Raw genomic sequence first — 20727 nt, 5'->3', positions numbered from 1 at the left:
TAAAGTGTATGCAGTATAAAAAGCAGAAAAACTGCTTACATAGACTTAAGTGGCATGTATTTAGTGCTGCCAAATTTTTTATTCTGATGTATAGACTTAAGAGTACAAGAGTTGCTTAAAAACAAGGGCGGTCACATTAAATAGTGTCTTTTGCCTGACAAAGCCATTTTGTTAAAAAAATTGTATGTGTGTACGTGTGTACATATATTTATATCTTGTATGTTCTGTTTGTATCTTGATAAAGAGATCGAATAATATATGGATGGTCATTAAAACAACAATATAAAACAACAAAGGGGTGGCACAGTACTGTATGTTAAATATAAAATTATAAAATATAATTAAAAAAAATTTGGAGATCTTAAAAAATAATGTGCAAATAATGTATTGCACCAACTTTACATGCATACATGTGTTTCTACAAAGAAAACTGTGGCTTTGATTCTTGATTCCTGATTGATTGAAGTTTTGTTATATCATATGTCTTTTCAAGTTAAAAATGAAGACGAATCACCCCAAAATTAAAATGAATGAATTATTTACTCACCTTTGATTGATGAAACATTAAATGTGAATATCATATAATCAGTCAAACAGCTTTGGTTATAAGAAACTGTTACATCTTTGAGATTCTTCTGCAACTCACTTCACAAGTTCAACTGGTAAATCAACAAAACCACCTTCAGTTGTGACTGGATCACTAGATGAGAGTCTGTATGTATCAGTTCAGATAATTCACTGACCATCTTATCATTCCAGGATAACACATTTTACCTGTTTTCTTAAAGAGAGACTAGGAGAGAGAAAGAGAGAGAGAGAGATTTTGTTCTCTGATAGGCTGAAAGGATTATCTATGAATTCAATCCTTGGTTGATATTGCCATCCCTGTCCATCTCTCTCTCGTGCTCTCTCTCTGTATCTCACGCCCTCTCAGAAATACATGTTTTTATTATCTGAAGATGTTAGCTCGAGATAAAATGCTCTCCACACAGGCACCTTTCCTGCAATCACAAACCCATTCTCCTTTTATGTTTAACAGAATAAGCACTCATGGCTGTCGCTGGGTTTACGCTGCAGAAAAATCATAAACTCTCTGAAATTTAACTAATGCAACAACAACAGAAGGCCCCCGCGAAAGCATTATGAAATATCCTGTGGTTGTTTTTAAGAAGCATCTCATCGCTGTCGTGGCGTACAGATCAATCATGTGAAAAATCTCTTGACAAATGGTAGAAGCCGAAATGTCCTCAAGTCTCTGAGAGCTTTTATCACTCACAATTGCCACGTGTTTGAGGCATAGACGAGCTAAAATCGTTGCCCTTAACGTTCCAGGTCGCTGATATTATCAACTGGCACTTGACTTTTGCAGAAGGACAAAGAAAACGACGGCAACAAAGAGGCGATTTCTGTGATTAGTGCTAAAAAAATGGATGACTTTCAGTCCAGGGGACGCGGTATCAATCTCAGCCAATTTTGGGCCACCAACATGAAATATGATTTCATAAGACAAATGCGATGTCATTCTTAATGTGCTTAACCTTTACTGTCAATGAAAAAGTATTGATCGCTCGGTGGTATTTTCTCATCATTTGATTTCAGAGAGCCTGGTAATATATGATGGTGTGATAAGATGAAAGATGAATGGCAGCTGAATGCTCCCACTTTAACAAAGCTGAAAGGCCCCCGCTGAGAGCCGGGTGGGGGGATCACAGAGGGGGAGACACAGGAAATGGGAGGCGAGGGTTTCCTGAAATTTGTTGGATGCTGTTGTATACTTTCGGTTTAAGTAGTCCACCTGAAAATGTAAAATGGGTCTTATCATGTACTCATCCTCATTGTTATAAAACCTGTATGACTGCAGAACACAAAGTGTCTCTTATGAAGCCAAAAACTTCTAGTCCCTTCCATTGTTTTGTGCTCATTCGTGTAATTACAACTTGTACATTTCTCGGTGTTCTACTGTAAAAAGAACACACATGAGGGTGCGTAAATGACGAAAGAAGTTGTATTTGTATTTTTGAAAAAACTATTTCCTTAAAGGTGCGATGTGTAATTTTTTGGAGGATCTATTGACGGAAATGCAATATAATATAAATAGCTATATCGTCAGAGGTGTATAAAGACCTTACATAGTAATCGCCATGTTGTTTCTACAGTAGCCCTAAACAGACAAACTGCTTTGCATAGCGCGTTTCTTAAATACGTCATCACCTTCGGCAAAAAAGCGAAAACATGATGACGCCTTAGTTCGGTGTTAGCCACCGTAGTGCTTGGAAAGGGAGGGGTGGAGTGAGCCATGGTTGCAATTTGCAACCTCACAGCTAGATGCTGCTAAATTTCATACACTGGACCTTTAAATCACAATGCCGTCACATTTCGTCATTGCACACCTGCAAACTCTCTTTCTGTCCACATCTCAGTGGTTTCGGGATTATACGCCGTGACTCATAGCTGAGGGAAAGTCAGAACTCATCAAAAAGAATAGCAATTTGGTTTGAGAAATAACTCGCTGCCGCTGACTGCCATTAGGATTGTGTGTTTTCTTTGACTTCCCCTGTCTGCTGTCACCATGCCTGTTCTCCTCTGTCTGCTCACAGCGCTGTTTCCATTACAGCCTCATTGTGATGAGTAATTGGGGAGTCTGTGTGCAGTCCTGCGTGAGCTCTTGATCTACTTAAAGAACCTAATTTTGCAGCCCTGCATCAAATAAGCACTGCATTCTCCTCGCTTATTAGGAAGTTAGCTTGATTTATTCACCTGTGTGCATGTGTGTGTGTTTTCAACACTGGCAAAGCACTCCAAGAGAATAGAAATCGACCGCAGAGAGTTAACAGAGACTTGCCATCTTAACTCTCAACCTTATGTACCGCTTGAGACTTTGAAAGCAAGTGATAAATCGCTTAAACTTATATATTTATACGTAAGAAAAAATATTTGATAAAATAAAAAAGGTAATAAAATATAATCTTACATAATTTTACTTCTCAAGTGTTCTTAATATAATAAGGATGTTTAGATTAGCATTTGCTTGTATGTAGTTAAGTATTTCTGTACTATTGCAGCGTTTATTGTAAATAGCTTGCCAATGTGGGTCATTCATTTTTATATTTAGACGGCTTGGGCGGAGCATCCGTTAACTCCCCCCTTCAACTTTCAGTCGGCTCCCAGTTCCATTTCAAAATATAATGACTGCTTTTATACATCCAATCAAATCGCAGTGAAACAACACGCCACGCCCCCTATTTTTACTCCTTCAGAATTCTGCATTACTCTGAAATACGTCAGAATACGTAAGTAAAGACAATCGCAACTTCTGGTTCACAGGGAATTTAACAGAAACTTGTTGCAGTTTTAACTCTCGACCTGTATGCGTTTATGCTTAAAGAAAAAAAGGAAAAAAAGAGTATAAAAATACTTTATTAATAGTAGTAGTAGTATTAGGCAATACATTTATCTCATGTAAATTCAATTAATATTAAGGATGTTTAGATTAGCTATTAAAATAAACCCTTTGTACTTGTATTACTACGGACAATTTATTCGTGTAAATTAGTTTTTCTAATATTCCGTTAAAATATATCAACTTGCTCCACTCGTGAAACCACTTTCTTGTTGAAACCATCTTACCATTATTTATTTATTTATTATTAAACATATTTATTTTCTAAAGATTACAGACATATTACTGAAGGGCACACCGTAGACAGACATACTTTTATTTACTATATCATTATTAACAACATGAACAGATTTTACTGGTGCATTTATGTCTTTTCAGGTTTTTTAGGGTGTACATTTTTATGCTCAGATGTATTTTTTCAATGTATTAATAAAGTCTTATTGTATACGTAATTCATTTTTTTGTATCTCTGTGTGCTCTTTCTCAGCTTAACCCTCTGGCCAGTCAGGCAGCGGTTGCCGCAGCAGCAGCCATGGGCTCAATCGCCGGGTCACAGGTGTTTGGTAATGCCCTCTCCAGCCTGCAGGGTGTCACAGGGCAATTGGTCACCAATGCACAAGGACAGGTACGTACAGTACACAGACTCACCTTATTTATTTAAAACACAACAACAAGCTGAAAAACACACTTAATACATTAATCACATTTTAATACTCAACATTTACATGTTTGGATTTAGTTCTAGTACAAGTCTTAATTGATGACATCCGCCCGCTCATCTTTAGCCTTGTTATTGCGAGTCTGAGAGGGTTGTTGCGTTTTGATTGGACAACAGGGATGGGGTAAAAGGCTGACCTTGTCATATTTACTGGGCCAGTTGCAGAATTGTTCCATCAGTGGCCCGGAGGCTTGAACGATGAGGCTTGTCAGAGCGGAGCCCTATCTAATGAATCATCTTATCGCAGGTGCACACCGCTCCCATATTAAAGGAAAGATTGTATAGCCAATGTGCCCTTTTACACTACAAGCGGCATTATTTACCTTAACCCTTGTCTCATCCCCCCTTCTAGTGACACTTACTGTTCTCTAATATGATGGAAAGTGTTGTTTGAGAAAGTGCATGCTGTGGGCCTGTTTATATATCCCATCATCGAGAATATTGTGAATATTTTGCCTCATATGCAGTGATGTTTTTTCTTTGGGCAGAAACTTCTGTGATTTTTGTACTTGAGTATTTTTCGTAAATTGGATACATAGAAACGTACAATATCAATATTTTGACACTAAATAAAAATGTACGTAAGAACAACTTAACAGACAGAGAAATGTTTACAAATACGTTGACATGTAATTCTTAAGTTTGTTGTGTCAGACTAACTCATAAAATGTATAGAAAACTTGAAAAATCATTTTAGTACAAAATTAGAATTGTCATAACTCATGCAAGATTCAGTGCACATGAAATAACTTTTACATTCTGAATATTGTGCTTTTAAGTGTATGATACACTGTCACTCACATCAGTTTTCTAAGCGTGCATGCGCTCGTGTATGGTTGACGTTACCTAACAAACTGGTATGTCCTCGTCTATACTGAAGGTGCCTGCGGGGCGTGACTGGACGTATCGGCGCGGTGATGCCGTTGATGGGATGCGTTGTGCGTTTGTAGTGTCGTGGCGGCTGACACTGGCTGACATAATCAGGTCACTGAGACGGTCAAAGCCCAAGGCTGCAGGCTCCGCTCCCGACCTTATTACCAACGCGCATTATTCAGTTCGAACCCGCTAAAACTCCCACCACCCTTTTGAGTCTGTTTTGTTTTTAACATTAAGATGATACTAATGCAGGCCCCGGACGTGGCCAGAGGAGCAGCAGATGATGCCTTGGATTGAAGCAGGGGATGGAAATGGGAAACAAGGAGATGAGGCAATGCATTAGATGAGAGAAAAGAAGACCTCTGGTTGTTGATTTTGCTCACAGGCATTAATGTAGGCCTGATAGTAGATTACTAAAATAACACAAATGTGTCTTTTGCTTTGAGCTCAGGCTAAAAGTAGCAGTTTTTTCCTCAGCTAACGCATACACAGTCTCATAAATTGTGTTGGGCAAGAATGTGATGTTCAAAACAATGCTAAGAGATCAATTTGCTACTTAAATCTGTGGCTTGTTTTGTCCAATGGCTTGAAAGGTTTTGCCCGCATATTGATAAACAAATTATATATTTTTTACAGTAAAACATAACATGTGTCTTTTACTTTACGTGATGGGTAATCGTGAGAAAATACAGGGTTTATCCAGTTTTTTTAGGACTTGACAGGGTCTCACTAAAACTAAAACTGTCCCCTGTCGTCCACTGTCTCCTCCAGTCATTTGTCTTTACGATGGAAAAGAAACACTTTTTGCTTATAGGCTCCAGTGAGTGGGAAGATCACAGGGTTTCACCAGAATGACCTGACCAGTCTCTACTGGGACAAATGACTGATAGCAGGGGTCAAATTGTACGTTCTTTTAACCCTCAGCAAACCTTTCCCCTGAAGGTATTTTTTGTCTTTATCACAGTGAAACCAAATCTAAAAAAATACAGAAAATCTTATAAAAAATAAATACCAGAAGAAGTCTCACTACTGTGTATTAGAGGGTCACTCTCAACACGATCAATCTTTAAACTTGTAATTATATAAGTATATAGCCTATATACTGTACATACACACATACATGCAGTACTTTTAAATGTTTAGGATCACTTATTTATACCTTGTTAATATTTTTCTAGATTGTAGAATAACTTAAAAACTCAGTAAAACAATAATGGGATGATTAGAATGACAGGTTGTTGTGAATAAAGAAAACTAAAACTATATTATATATAAGTTTCTTATAGGGTCTCACTCAAACTAAACCCTATGTGTTTTCACACAATTAGCCATACAGTAAACAAAGTTTTAAGAACACAAAATAGACTATAGTGGGCAGGTCTTGAACTTTGGAATGTCAGTGTATATTGCCACATGATAATACTAATTCACTGTAATATTTTACCTTATTGTTAGTATTCTTTTATATCATGAACGTGATATGAAATAGCTGAAAACAAACTTTTTTGCTGTACCTAAGAACTCACAATGCTGTACATAAGTCACTGTAACATGCAAGTTATGAATCTATTTCCGCTGATTCAACTCTTATTTTAAATGAGTTTTGTGGCTGTGTCCTTATGTTTCAGTCTATTAAGCTATATTTTTAGCAGAAAAACAGTTAGGATGTTTCTTAGGTTGCATATTAATTTACATTTTTTACAGTGAATGTATCATGTTTTGGATACTATGTACATAAAACAGTTTATTACATGACTAGGTAATAAATGCTTTAGTGCTCTCAATCGATAAATAATCATACATTTCTTTATTTAATCGCAATGAATCAACCCAACATTAAAATGTGTTATTATACATATAATTTCATAGTAAATCTCCACATTTATCTAAAAACATCATAAAGACAGGGTACTTCTATTTATATATGCATGTTTAATGGCATCTTTTTACTACATACTGTGAATGAAAGCCAGTATCACTGGATTTAAGCAAAAAAGGAAGATGAATGTGACGCCTACTGTACTTAAAACAGGACTGTATCAAAAGACGCTTTCTCTCTTTGACCGTCTCTGATCTGTGTTTCTATCACAACGATGGATGTTAGAACTTTGGAATTCTCTCTCAATATGTGTCCCCATCCTATTCCCCTCCATACAGAGGGCAGTAGGGCAGAAAATGGCCAGGGATATTGCCTGGCAGCCATGGCTAACGCTGAAGATTGGCCTGGCTGGAGGAAGAGATGACAATCCCTGGGAATCACTGGCAGTATAATCCTAATGAGTTCTGCTCAAAGAAGGAGAAACAGAGAGAGAGAGAGGGAGAGAGAGAGGGAGAGAAAGCATGATGGGAGATAAAAAGAGTAAACGCATAGAAAAGATATGTTTCACCACAAACACACACTATAGAGGAGCAAACGAAAGTCAAATTCTGCATAAAAACATAAGACAACGGTTACAGACAGATGTTTTACGCAATATATTGACCTTTAGAAATTTATTTCATGGTAATCCTTTTATCTCCTGCTGTTTCGGGCAGGTGTTCCTCATGTGTACAAAATTCATGATCAGATTTAAAAGCGTAACGCAGGTTTGGTTGATAGTGTTGGGAATATTGTTTACATCCAACATGATCGGGTTCACATATGTTTGATACGCTTTGACCAAATCAGACGGGTTTTTATTTGTTATTACAAGGATTTATGCGTAACATTTTAACTCTGCATGTCATCCAATGATGGACTTGGGGTTAAACCTGATTTGTCTATCCGAGTCATTTTTCAACAGCTTCCTGTTGCAACCTTTATATCTTACCAGATGCAATTTGAATATTCAGTTAATGCAATTTCAGGTGTAGACACTGTCTGATATTCCACAGTAAGGTCAGTCCTTCAATCTCAACTAAGAGATTCGTATGTGTATCTGATTGTATTCTTATATACTGATAGTAGCGTTTAAGTCATCATGACATCAGATTGGACCTTATCAACACAAACTTGTGTTTTGTATTCAAATATACATGATTTATCGGTGCATGTTCTTCTATACAAAATGTTTTCGTTACAATCTACCACAATTTTGATTTGCATACATTTGTGTCGGCTATTGATGCAAACCATATTAAACCTTATTTGTCCTTCTAAGTTAACTCAGTTATTTTTGCCAACTTTGCATGTCACCGTGTCACAGAATGCTCTTCTAATATGCGTATAATGCAGTTTCAGAAGTGAAGAACCGCTCCGCTGTGCCACAGTGAGGCGGTGCTATTCGGAGCGGCCGGGGACAGTATGTAGCTGTCAGCTCTTGTGCTGTATTATTGCTTGTGTTAAAGCAGCCACTTAGTCCAATGAGAGTGAATAATTGAGCGGAACAAGCTCTCCGACAAGCCGGCATGCAAATGCCACGTCGGGGGACACGAGCGCCACACAGCACAATAAAATATGCTAAGTGGCAGCAGAGAGGGCCGCAGAGGATTGAGAGGGAGCGATAAAGAGCGACAGAGGAAGGGAGAGAGAGATAAATTATCTGTCGCTTAATGCGAAGCAACGCAACCAAATGAGCCGTGCCGAGGATGAATTACACGTAGTCAGGGCTCCTTTATCCGCCGCTCCATCGCCATTATGTCAGAGAGCGGAGAACGACGAGAGGGGAGAACAGAGCCAGTCAGAGATTATACAGATGCGGCGCTTGTTAGCCCAGCTGGGGGTCCGCCGGAAGGCACGGCTAAATTATACACGATAGATCAATTGTGCTTTTCAGGCAAGGTGGCATATCAAGTGTGTGTGTGTGCACGATGACACATTTGTAGACATAAGAGATAAAAAAGGTTAAGACATGCGATTGTTTGTCGTTGTTTTTACATGAATTTGTCTTTTTTGGGGGTGGGTGTGATTTATAGGGACAGTTCACCCAAAAACGAAAATTCTGTCATTATTTACTCACCCATAAGTTGTTCCAAAACTGTATAAAATAATTTGTTGTGTTGGATACAAAAGAAGATATTTTGAAGAATGTATGAAGCTAAACAGTTTTGGGCACCATTGACTACTATAGTTTTTTCCCTACTGTGGTAGTCAATAGTGCCCAAGGACTGTTTGGTTACATACATTCTTTTCATTATCTTTCCTTGTGTTCAACAGAACTATGAAGTTTACACAGGTTTGGAAACACTTGAGGACGAGCAAATGATAAAATTATGATTTATTTATTTCTTACTCATGTCTTTATCTCTATAATGAGACTTAATTGTGGTCATGAGGAAGAACAATACTACAAATCGCATTTTATTAAACAAACCTGTATTTTAACAGTCGAGCACATTGTGTATTTCCTGTATTAATGCAGTCTGTGTGGTGCGCTGAATAAAAGGCACTATAATTAAAGCACTATAATTCACTCAAAATGAACATGTTTCATTATTTATTCACCTAAATGTAATCCCAAACCTACATGAATTTTTCTTCTGCAGAACACAAAATAAGATATTTTGAAGAATGTTGATAAGCAAACAACATTTTGTGTGGACACAAACCACAGCGACATTTCTCAAAATACCTTTTTTTGTTTTCCACGGAGGAAATATTTATGGACAGGTTTTGGACGAGGGTGAAGAAATGTTATTTTTGGGACTATTATCCCTTCAAGTCTGTCAAACGGTTGTTTTTGTGTGTATGAAGGTATTGGGTTGTTGTTGTGCATACATGGCTCATTGAAGCCATGGCCTTGAGACGTAAAGCAGGGTTACAGCCTTTGAACTGTGACAACTGGAGAACAGATTGGGGTTTGCAGGAGGCCAGTACAATGGATTCTGGGAAAAGGATGTCCCTTATGGACCTTCCCACCTGACTGACTGTTTGTGTGTGTGTGTGTTAGCTGATGGACGAGTGGTTAAGAGCCTACTTTAATAACCCCAGCCCTTCTCTGCATTTTACACACACATTTTTCCTCTGGTCTTATGATAGATAATACAGTCAGTGGTGTGCACCAGTACACATGAAGGTACTCTGTGTCTGACCTTTAAAAAGGAGGAGAGAGAGCACACTGTGTGTATGTGTATGTCTCTGGTTTTGTGGGTCAGTGCAAGTGTTAATGTATCTGTGTGTGTCTTTCAAGCTTAAAATAAAAAGGTTATACAGTCTATCTTGTCCTCCCTGTACTAAGTAGCCCTCTATTTGGTAATCCAATGGCTTTGATACTCTAACACTGATGAGGTCCTAAGAGGTAACTCCTTTAGTTTGTTGTGTTCGTGCGGTACAGACATGCTGAGTTTGACCACACGTTTCCTCGTGTTTATGTTCTGAGAGGGAAATTAGATGGAAACTTCATCTGCCTAAAACAACAGTCGCACTACTGATATCACGCCTTAGAAAAACTCACAGGTCCAATAACTAGGAACTTTTGTTCCTAAAAATATATTTAAAAAACACATTTCGGATTTACACGATGCTGCGAATCGTTGCTGTTGTGTACTTTTAAAAGGATTAAATAGCATGTTGACAAGCATCAAGGTTGACTAATACGTTTTGGAAAAAAATAAAATAATGAAATATGAAGATTTGGGACAGTAGCGAAATGCAGTTGTAGACAACTTATTTTTGTTTACGTTTCTTTGTAATGTTATTGTTCTGATGTATAGATTTAGCTGTGAAATTATTCACAGACAGTAGAGAACATTTTTTGAATACTATGAGAATAACTCAACCTAAATTGTATTTCCTTGTCTCCTCTTTTTAGATCATTGGGACCATCCCTCTGATGCCAAACTCCGTGGGACCTTCCAGCCAATCAGGGGGTGGCACTCCCTCGCTGCAGGTTCAGCCAATCACGCCGCAGCTGCTGACCAATGCGCAGGGCCAGATTATAGCCACTGTGATTGGCAACCAGATCCTGCCAGTAATCAACACCCAGGGAATCACATTGTCACCCATTAAACCTGGACAACAGGTCAGTCAATGTGAAATAATGATTTGGACTGTATTGATGTGAATTACGTTTTATATTAGACTTTGTGGCGGTTATTTACATATATACTATATTCTATATGTAGTATACTTCCTAATAATCTTAAACTGCAACAATTCTGTGTTTCACTACATTAAAGTATAGCACAAAACAATAAACTATTGCAACGCAGGTTCACAGCAATGTCTGATGTGATTTCATTCAATCTTAAAGTCAAGAACGGGCCTTCAAATGGATCAGAAAGCCTAAATCCACAAGAAGTGTTTTTTCAAACATCTTCAAGATGCTTTGAACAGCTGGAAAATACAGTGTTGTAATTTTGCTTCAAATACAATACGTACAGTGATAAAACATGCTGTGAAGTTGGTATGTTTACAAAAATAATCCCATGAACCAAATATCATTGACAGAATATTCACGTTGAATTAAATTGATATTCTCATCCTAAACACACACAACAATATTTACATTAAGTTTCAATTTTTACCTTTCACATGACAGTTAAGCAGGGTAAAAGATTACTTTAGAAGTTAAAGCTTAAATTTCTGTTTAAAATGAACTGTTTTCATTTTTTTCATGAGGCTTAAGTCAAAAATCTTGTTATAATGTATTTTAAACATGTAATACACTCTTAAAAATAAAGGTGCTTCAAAAGGTTTCTGCGATGCCATAGAACAAAATGTTTTGTCTAAATGGTTTCATAAAGAACCTTTTTGTTTCAAAAAGGGTTATTTGTGGTGAGAAAAGGTAAGAAAGAGATTTTTGACTAATGGTCCTTTGTGGAACCAAAAATGGTTCTTCTATGGCATTGCTATGAGGAACCTTTTAAGCATCTTTATTATTAAAAGTGTACCTTGTTTTTAATAAATTAGTAAATATCTTGATGCAAGTGTTTTTAAGATAATCATGTTTGACATCTTCAGTGCTGATGTTTGGCATTTAAAGTTGCAACATCATATAGAAGTCATATAAAATGATATTTAACTTAACTATGAGCGTATATAAATGATCAAATCATATCAAATAAAGGCAAAAATACAGTTTAATCTGTGAAACTAACAATAGTACAAAATCGCACAGATCATGCACACATGCGTATGTCTCACATCCCACTCCATTATCTACAACTGCCAGCTATAAAAGCATCTATAGGTCAACTTAATTTCTTTAAGAGCAGTTATCTGTCATATTTACTTTGCACCTTTGATCACAGGCGTAAACGCGGTAATGCATTTGTAATAATGTTTATGGATTTGTCTGCGGCTCAAATTGACTCCTGAACAATTGCACACGGCGATAATTTAAGGCTGTCAAATGCCGTAACGGCAGAGAGATCCACCAAACCTCGGCAATTCTCACAGAACCGCCGACAGTTCTGACAGTGTGTGTAAAACTACTGACACCTCTCATCATCCAAAGGAAGAACACACTCGCACAAACACAGAGAAAGAATTAATAGTGCAAGACAACAGCAGAGAGAAGCCAACCCACTTTGAGACAGATGAGTAGGCTTCATTCTTTAACACTGCAGATGTCTCAGATTTTGTCACTCAATGGTGCATAAAACATGAAAATGAATGGTGCCACACTCATGCCACATTGCCCAAATAATGGCTCAAATTGTAGCCCCATGATTTAGATTTCTGGGCTGGGTAAACGGGTGCGTTTTTGCTTTCATGTTAAAGTTTCTGCGTCGAAAAACCGAGCGCTGTCTATCTGTCGTATCTTTCTTGCATTTGAAAGTACCAGACAGACGTGCTCAATGGGAAATTGTGTGAAACAACGCAAGCAAAGAACCCATCTTGAATAATCACAGTCAGAAGCTGAAATGTTGTGCTTATCTTTTTGATCTTTTTCATTTTAGTTTTTCTAAGCAACAACAAACAAACGTGCGCACATGAACGCTTTTGTGGCCCAAACGTATCTTCTGGTACACATCCACAAAGAATAGAGTGCAAGTTAAACGTATGTCTAGTCAGTATTATTTTGGGTTACCAGTAGAATATTTACATTTAGTCATTTAGCAGACGCGACACAGCCCATTATTTGTTTGTTTAATCAAATGAACATTCAATAAAATTCAAGAAATTGTTTGTTTAATACAATTATTATACAATAAAATATGAATATAAATTAAATAAAATTGTAATAGTTATATTATAGCCACTAGCCAGACCAATAAACCATCACAGACTGGAAGTTAACTTTGGGGCAGGCCCGTGCATCTGATGAAACCATCTATATATCTTTGTTATACAAAATGTAATGGGTTTCTAAAGAATGTATCCATTTGATGTGAAATGAAATAATTTGTTTGCCCAATGCTACAGTACATTTAGCTTTTTCAAAATTGTTCTGTATCGCCTTTATAGTCACTAAAATGCAAATACTCAGATATACACATGCACTTGTGTACAGTATGTATATATAAAAAAGTGTCTTTCTGCAGCTGCCACAGTCCTCTCAGACCCCACAGGCTCCTGTGTCCCACCCAAATCTGCTCCGCATGCCACACAGTCAGAGTCCACTTCGCCAGGCATCATCCTCCTCCTCAACATCATCATCTTCCTCCTCGGCTCTCAGCGTCGGCCAGCTTGTCAGCAGTGAGTGTCATTCACAGTATTTCACAGCAGATATCTTGATAGAAAATGTCCGTACAGCGAAAGCCTAGCATTTTCTCGAACTATTTTACTAAAACATTCCTTAAAAAACGAAGAACTTAAATCACAGATTTGTCTTTAACGCACATAAACTGAGGATACAGCAGTGGTGTCAATAATAAAGTTGGCTGTCATTTTAAGTTTTCATATAGACCCGCAAATTTCCAAAAGGCTGGACCCAAAGATGGCCTTTTCATTAATAAGAGTTTTTTTCTGCTCAAGAATCATCAATATGGCGCTTTTCATTCTGGCTTTAAAAGGGTTTTATTTGATTCTGTCATATAGCTGACCAAACTATAGACTTAATGGCCCTCCAGAACCAGCACATAAATCACTCCCTCCTGCCTGTCAGAGGCACGCCGGCCCTTTTAAAAACTGTTTTACTTAGATAAATTCTCATTTGTCACACCCAATTGTCTTAAAACCATTTCACCAGCACCTGCAATGGAGTTTAGATTCAATAAACAGGAAGTTACCATTGATCAACAATGTGGACACAACCAATGAACTATTTCTTTCTTTCTTTTTCTTTTTCGGTTTTGTTACTTTCAAAACATACATAATACCCTTAGCATTCTCTATTCGTTCCATCAGTCTACCGCTCTGGCACAGCTCTCCGTGCCAGATTGTGTTTGTCGTGATGTCCTTGGCTAACGCTAATTCTACAGAACATGTTTTGAATGGATGAAAAAAACGTACTGACCTCAACAGCCACAAAAGAATAATCGCTCAGTTCAGTGGGGATATGCCGCATACTTTCAAGGACTATATGCACCGTGCACTTCTTAAATCGGGTGTGTATTAATATATTTTAGTTTTATAAAGTTAGAATAACAGTGTTGACTCACAGTGTTTGGATGGTAAGAACGTGTGTAGAACACGTCCATAGCTGTTCTTTTTGGTTGAATTCGTAATTCTTCTCAGTAAAAGGTTCTACCCAGTAAAACGTTTGTCAGGTAACCTAAAAAAAACACATTGTGATTCTAAATCAAACATTTTTTAATATCACTAAATAAACCTAGTAACTTCTACATGCATAGAATGCACATGCACATGCACATTAAAGACCAATATTTTTACAGCATATGCGTTAGTGATACTTATGAAGTTGTTCATTGTTTGTTTATGTTAGTTTAACTAATCCTAACACATGGAACATTGAATATTAAATATGTATTTGTAAAAGTTGAAATTACCGTAGCATTCATGTTAACTAATGTAGTTAACAAATACACACACATCATTCTTATGTGCTTAAAACACAAATTCCCTGTAAAAAAGTCAAGATCTGGTTTGCATATGGGCAATGACAGGGTGCTGCTTCAATACATTTTCACCTTAAACAGAGCTGATGGATTATTTTAATAATTCATTCATAATGACTTCCATGCATTATTCATCCAGCTAAACTTTTCATGCCTAAGCAAGATGCAAAGCCACCTGGCAGTGATGTATAACCCCCAATCACATTTTATTAACGTAAATGCACTGCAGAATAAGAAAGACCAGAGTGTAGTTTAGACTGTACTGTGGATCCCCTTCAAGTGAATTCAGCTGCTAAATGGAGTTTAAATTACATTAAAATTGAACCTCTGCATCTTTGTCTATTTACGCAAGTTACCAAGCAAAGAAGGAATACAGAATAAAATAGATATGCAATTTGTCTGGAATCTCTTCACTGTGACTGTACATTCATCAGAAGAATCTGGTTGAGTAGGTTTTTTTAGGTTTCAGTTCATTGGTGATTTAATAATCTCTTTCACACCTTTTACCAGACATGGTTAAAGCATAATAATGTCAGAAGGATGTTAGAGAATAATAGAGGAATAATAGATGAATAGAAAATATTTTCAAATTGCTTCAATGCTCATATTCTGATCGGTGTTCAATTTCTCACTGATTTTGCTGCCATATTATATCATGGCAGCATAGTTTATAGAACTATTAAACTTAAAAAATACTTAAGAAACAAATCTACAAAGGTAGAGATTAACCCTGATCTGTTTTTAAGGTGATAAAATCATGTGAATGGAGAGTAGCAGCTTTCTTCTTTTGTGTTGTACAGATCCACAGAATGCCCCCAGCGAAGTGGACGGTGTAAACCTGGAGGAGATCCGAGAATTTGCCAAAGCGTTTAAAATCCGCCGGCTGTCCCTGGGTCTGACTCAGACACAGGTGGGACAAGCCCTTAGTGCAACTGAAGGCCCCGCCTACAGCCAGTCTGCCATTTGCAGGTATGGAGGTCTAACACCTACAACATATGTGTCAATATCTATATTAATATATATAGACATAGAAGGTGAACATTTGGTAGGTGTCTGCTTAACACATTATTTAGGCTAACCTTATGACCTAACCTTTTCCAACGTTACCCGGCAAGCAAAATAGTCTACTTTGCACTTAAGTGCCACACGGTTTCCATACAATTTCTTCCATGTATATAACAGTTTCACAATATACTGTAATAGACTATAAGGTGATAAAGAGAATATTTATAATGTCGGTAAGATACATCATATTTTTCCACTTTATGCCCATCTCCACTCATCTCTGGCCTCTCTCTATGAGAAGATTCAGTTACTTATGTAAAATACATCAGTTGTGGTATTACAAGAAGCACTTAAAGCACTTAATAATTTCTAAGGGCCATGTTTTCACATGACATTTAGCTGAAGGATGCTTGACAGGGCTAGACTTTTTAAAAACGTTGTGTTCTGCAGTGCAACAACAACATGGATTCTGTCATAAACTGGGACATTATGTAGCAGCATTAGCAAATTAAATATTTAACATCATCATCAGGGCACAAATTCTGTTTCTCAGCAGTTACGTATTTAAACTGCGACACAATATTCAGCTGAAAAGGAAGAAAATGTGGTCAGATTGTATTTAATTTACAGGGCTTGTGAGGTTTTACTTTGACTGAGACATTCATGTTAATGCATTTAAAGTTTCGAAAATATGATATAATGCATTCATGCATTTTAAAGGGATAGTTCACCCAAAAATGTTTCAGACCTGTATACATTTATTTGTTTTGTTAAACACAAAGAAAGATATTTGTAAGAATGTTAGCGATTTTCAGTTCTGTGACATCATCCACTACCATAGTAGAAAATAAAAATTGTATATTTTGTTGTTCTGTTGAACACGAAGTGAGATATTTTGAAGAATTTAGGAACACAACAGATTCTGGGGCACCTTTGACTACCATTGAAAATTGCGGACATTCTTCCAACTATCTTTCTCTGTGTTCATCAGAACAAAGTAATTGAAACAGGTATGCAATGACATGAGGGTGAGCAAATGATAACAGAATTTTCATTTTCGGGTGAACTATCACTTAAAGTATCGTAAAAATTAAAACAAAGAATTTTAATTCTCCTGATCAGACATTTGTGTTTATCTAACACATCACCGTCACATGATTTCGAAAAATTCATCTTATCACCAAGCAACAACCCAATAAAACCTGAAATTGCTCAGCGGATGAAAAGGGAAAAATATCTTGCGGAGCTTCAAACCTGTATCGAAAGTCTTCAAAATCACGCATGAAATATTGAACCGCGTGCATTATTTAGATATTTATAGCATACATTAAAAGCCATTCGTTTTTCAAATAAACAGGCGATGTGATGTTCTCTATATGCATTCTTTCATCTCTTCAGAAAGATTTGTATGACATTGGACATGACAGTGTGCAGAGTGTTCTTGACTTTAAAGGCAGACTTCACATGCTTTAATTTAGTTAACATCAGCAGAGACAAGAGGGGAAAGAGGTGAATGTGTTTTTCTACTCGCGAGTGTGGGAGATCTCGGGGCCCTTGTAGTCTCTGTTCAGTCAAACTCGGCCTGACAGATGTCTCTATCTTGTCCGATCTTGTTGGAAAAAAGCTTTATTGGTTTGTCTGAACAATCACAAAGGTACATTGTCAAACTGATCACAGACAGAGGTCATTATTAAAGGCTGGAGGATTTAGATGGCTTATGACGGATGTGAAGACTTTGACATCCAATTTAATAATAGTAACATTTACATTATGCGTTTATAATTTATTCTCATAATAAGCTTACAATAAACCGTTATTCATCTGTTGATAGATAACAGGAAAGGAAATACAGTATGCTGCTGGTCAAGTCATTATGGAGGATTTACAATAAAATCGATGTAATTTGTATAAACGGGTTAAATACACTGTCCTTGTTCTCAGTGCACCAAATTCAATGTTGCTCCATTTACACAGCACGATTCACTGGGGTCCCAGAGCAAGACCTCTTTTGCATGCAACGCTGCACACAGATGGCGATGAGATGTCATATCATCACGTAATTGCGAGATGGAAATCGCTTTTCCACTTTTAAGCAGTACGGATTTACAACATTAATCCACACTAAAACACCAGATTCACATCAATGATTCATGTTACAGGCTGCAAAGCTGCCATATGTAATTTGCACAACAAATTGGGCAGAAGAGCTGCTTAATATGACTGTATGTATATTTAATCATACGTACTCTACATGCTTTATTTCTGCTGTCCTCTGAAGTCACCTCCAAAACCAGTCGACTGCTTCTAATCAGACGTCTGTAGACATGTTAGGAAGACATTTTGTAAGGAAGAATGGGGCTCTTATTTATTCAGAAAGTGTTCAACAAAAAATACTTTTCAAATGTATTCTAATACAATTACTGTATTATTGCCCCTGTATGACATATCGCTTTATTTCTCCCTGAACTCTTTGGATATAAGATACATGACTAAATGTTAATGTGATTCATGATATTAGATATTTTAAATGTGGTTGTGTAAAAAACAACATAATATGTGTTATTACTCAGACAATGTCTTGTCCTTAACTAGACACAATTCTATTATTATCCTGTTGTCCATTTTATTTATCCCAAACTCAAAATGACACGTTATACGCATAACACAAACAATGCGTTTCTATTTAACACATCCTTTTTACGAGTGTAGAACTAGAAGTACACAAAGTCTGATGTCACAATTATAACACTTTAATTGTATAACAGTAATGTGGGAATATACTGTAATAACAATAACAATAAACACTAAATTCTGGGTCTTTAATCTGAGAAAGAAAAATCACAGATGAGATCTCAATATATCTCAGTTATTTGACATAAGTGAGATTAAATAGAGAGCAAATGTGAACTCCTTCTTGAGTGTCCTGTGTCTCAGATATTTCTCCTGAGAAAAATTTGCTCATATTTGCCAAGTTTGCAATCAAAGTCAATATTATAGAAACCTTTAATATTTTAGAAAAATTTGAATTTAAATATTTCTCGTCATGATGTATTGTAACATTTGTTTCTGTTTTTATATTTCTTTAGCTAATAGGAGAAACATCTGAGACTAAGTTGATACTTAAATGTAACAACTCAAAACATCAAATCTTCCGAGCTAAAATACAATTTTTCTTTTGGATTGGAGGCGTTCTAAGAATTCTTATTTAACACTTGAGCAGCACAAGAATCGGTCTCATTACCGGCATTATCAAAGTGACTTACATTGCATTATCCTATACATTTGTTTCTAACTATGTGCTATCCCCTGGGATCGAACCCACGACCTTGGTATTGTTGATGCTCTTACCACTGAGCTACAGGACAAGACTGGGATAAAGACAAATGATCCAGCACAGGACAGCAAACACAAGAACATTAAATAGGAGAGGAACAAAAGGCATAACGAGGGCAACAGGTGAAGGGCCAGAACTCATAACGCGATAATGAATAAGGAAACAAGGGGGCGGGGCTAAGACGCAAGACAGGAGAGCACATGGCACAAAGATACAAACAATGGCCATGTGCTTCCAAACACAGACATAAGACATGGGACTGTCACTCACATGGGATCCTGTCACTCCAAACTCATGACATGAACATAAGTGACTTACAACTGTAAGTAATAAAGCTTAATTGAAGCTTAATTGAAGTAAAAAACATATGTGACCCTTAGACTACTTTACACGATAAAAAGCATAAAAGTCTTTCCTTAAAAATAATACCAAAATTCTCGTAATATCAAATATAAATCAACACAAAACACAAAGTCTTTCATTTTACTTAAAAGCACTTCAAATGATTGTTAATCTGGAAAATTACTCTCTTAATGCAGTCAGATGGAAAGCATGCTGGGAACTACAGATCAACTGCCAAGGTAGTTATATCTACAAAAATGATGTATGTAGTCTCAATAGAAAATAAGTCAACTTAATTTTACCAATTTAAATGGGTTTAACATAATACAATTTAATTTGATTTACTTGATAATTTGTTCAATTAAAATGATTCAAACAGAATAATTAAAATCGTAAAAAACAAAATTTGAAGATTTTATTCCCAACATTATTTTAACAATTTGTTTTGTTAAAAATAGGACCATAATTCTAAGAATATTTTAATAAGTTATTTTCATAACATCTACAAAGGCACATACAAATGTTTTCCATGTATTTAGGAAATTTAGAAATCTGCATTATCTTTACTTCATATCCTTATGATTTCTGGCATAAAAAAATCGATATTGAACCATACAATATAATTTTGGCTATTGAATGTTCCCGTGCAACGTTTGTGGTCCAGGCTCACATATTAAGAGCAGTGAAAGCAATAGATCTTTTCTTGCATTTTTACAGAACAGAAGTTTTACTTCCGCACATGAAGAGATAAACTGTGATAGGAAGTCAAGTTTTGTAATATGGCAAGCAAATCAAACCCCAAAGATAACATAAAATCATAATTTTAAAGGAAATGAAATGAAACGTTTTTTGCAATAAATACACTAAGTGGCAAAAAGAAACAACAAACTGACAAACAATACATTGTCTGACGGATCTACCTGCATTAGCGTCATTACATGCCCTGCAGTTTGTCTTTTCTTGTTCAACCCGATGCCAAACTCTTTGACTCCTCGTTGGTCTGTTTGCTGTAAGTGTAATAAATCCAATAAAACATGACTAAATAAATAAGTCAGCACCTCAATATGGCATGACTCGGCTGTTGTTTCCTGCTCTGCTGGATTTAACTGTCACTCAACCCTATGTCGAGGAAACGTCTCTCGTGCATTTGAGGACCTGAGAAAGCGAGGG

General features: G+C 36.6%; 1 protein-coding gene across 1 annotated transcript in view; it reads left to right on the top strand.

Annotated features, from left to right (window-relative positions):
* pou6f2 (POU class 6 homeobox 2) overlaps nucleotides 1–20727 on the top strand; it is an 83793-nt gene that overhangs the window by 58245 nt on the left and 4821 nt on the right. Inside the window, exons 5-8 of the mRNA XM_079447616.1 lie at nucleotides 3888–4025; nucleotides 10724–10933; nucleotides 13401–13554; nucleotides 15677–15845. Of these exons, the coding sequence (XP_079303742.1) occupies nucleotides 3888–4025; nucleotides 10724–10933; nucleotides 13401–13554; nucleotides 15677–15845 (671 nt within the window). The remainder of the gene's footprint in view (nucleotides 1–3887; nucleotides 4026–10723; nucleotides 10934–13400; nucleotides 13555–15676; nucleotides 15846–20727) is intronic.

This window comes from Barbatula barbatula (assembly GCF_947034865.1).
Source record: "Barbatula barbatula genome assembly, chromosome: 23".
Classification (NCBI taxonomy): Eukaryota; Metazoa; Chordata; class Actinopteri; order Cypriniformes; family Nemacheilidae; genus Barbatula; species Barbatula barbatula.
The sequence above is the reverse complement of the archived record's forward strand: the minus strand, read 5'-3'. Positions and strand labels throughout refer to the sequence as shown.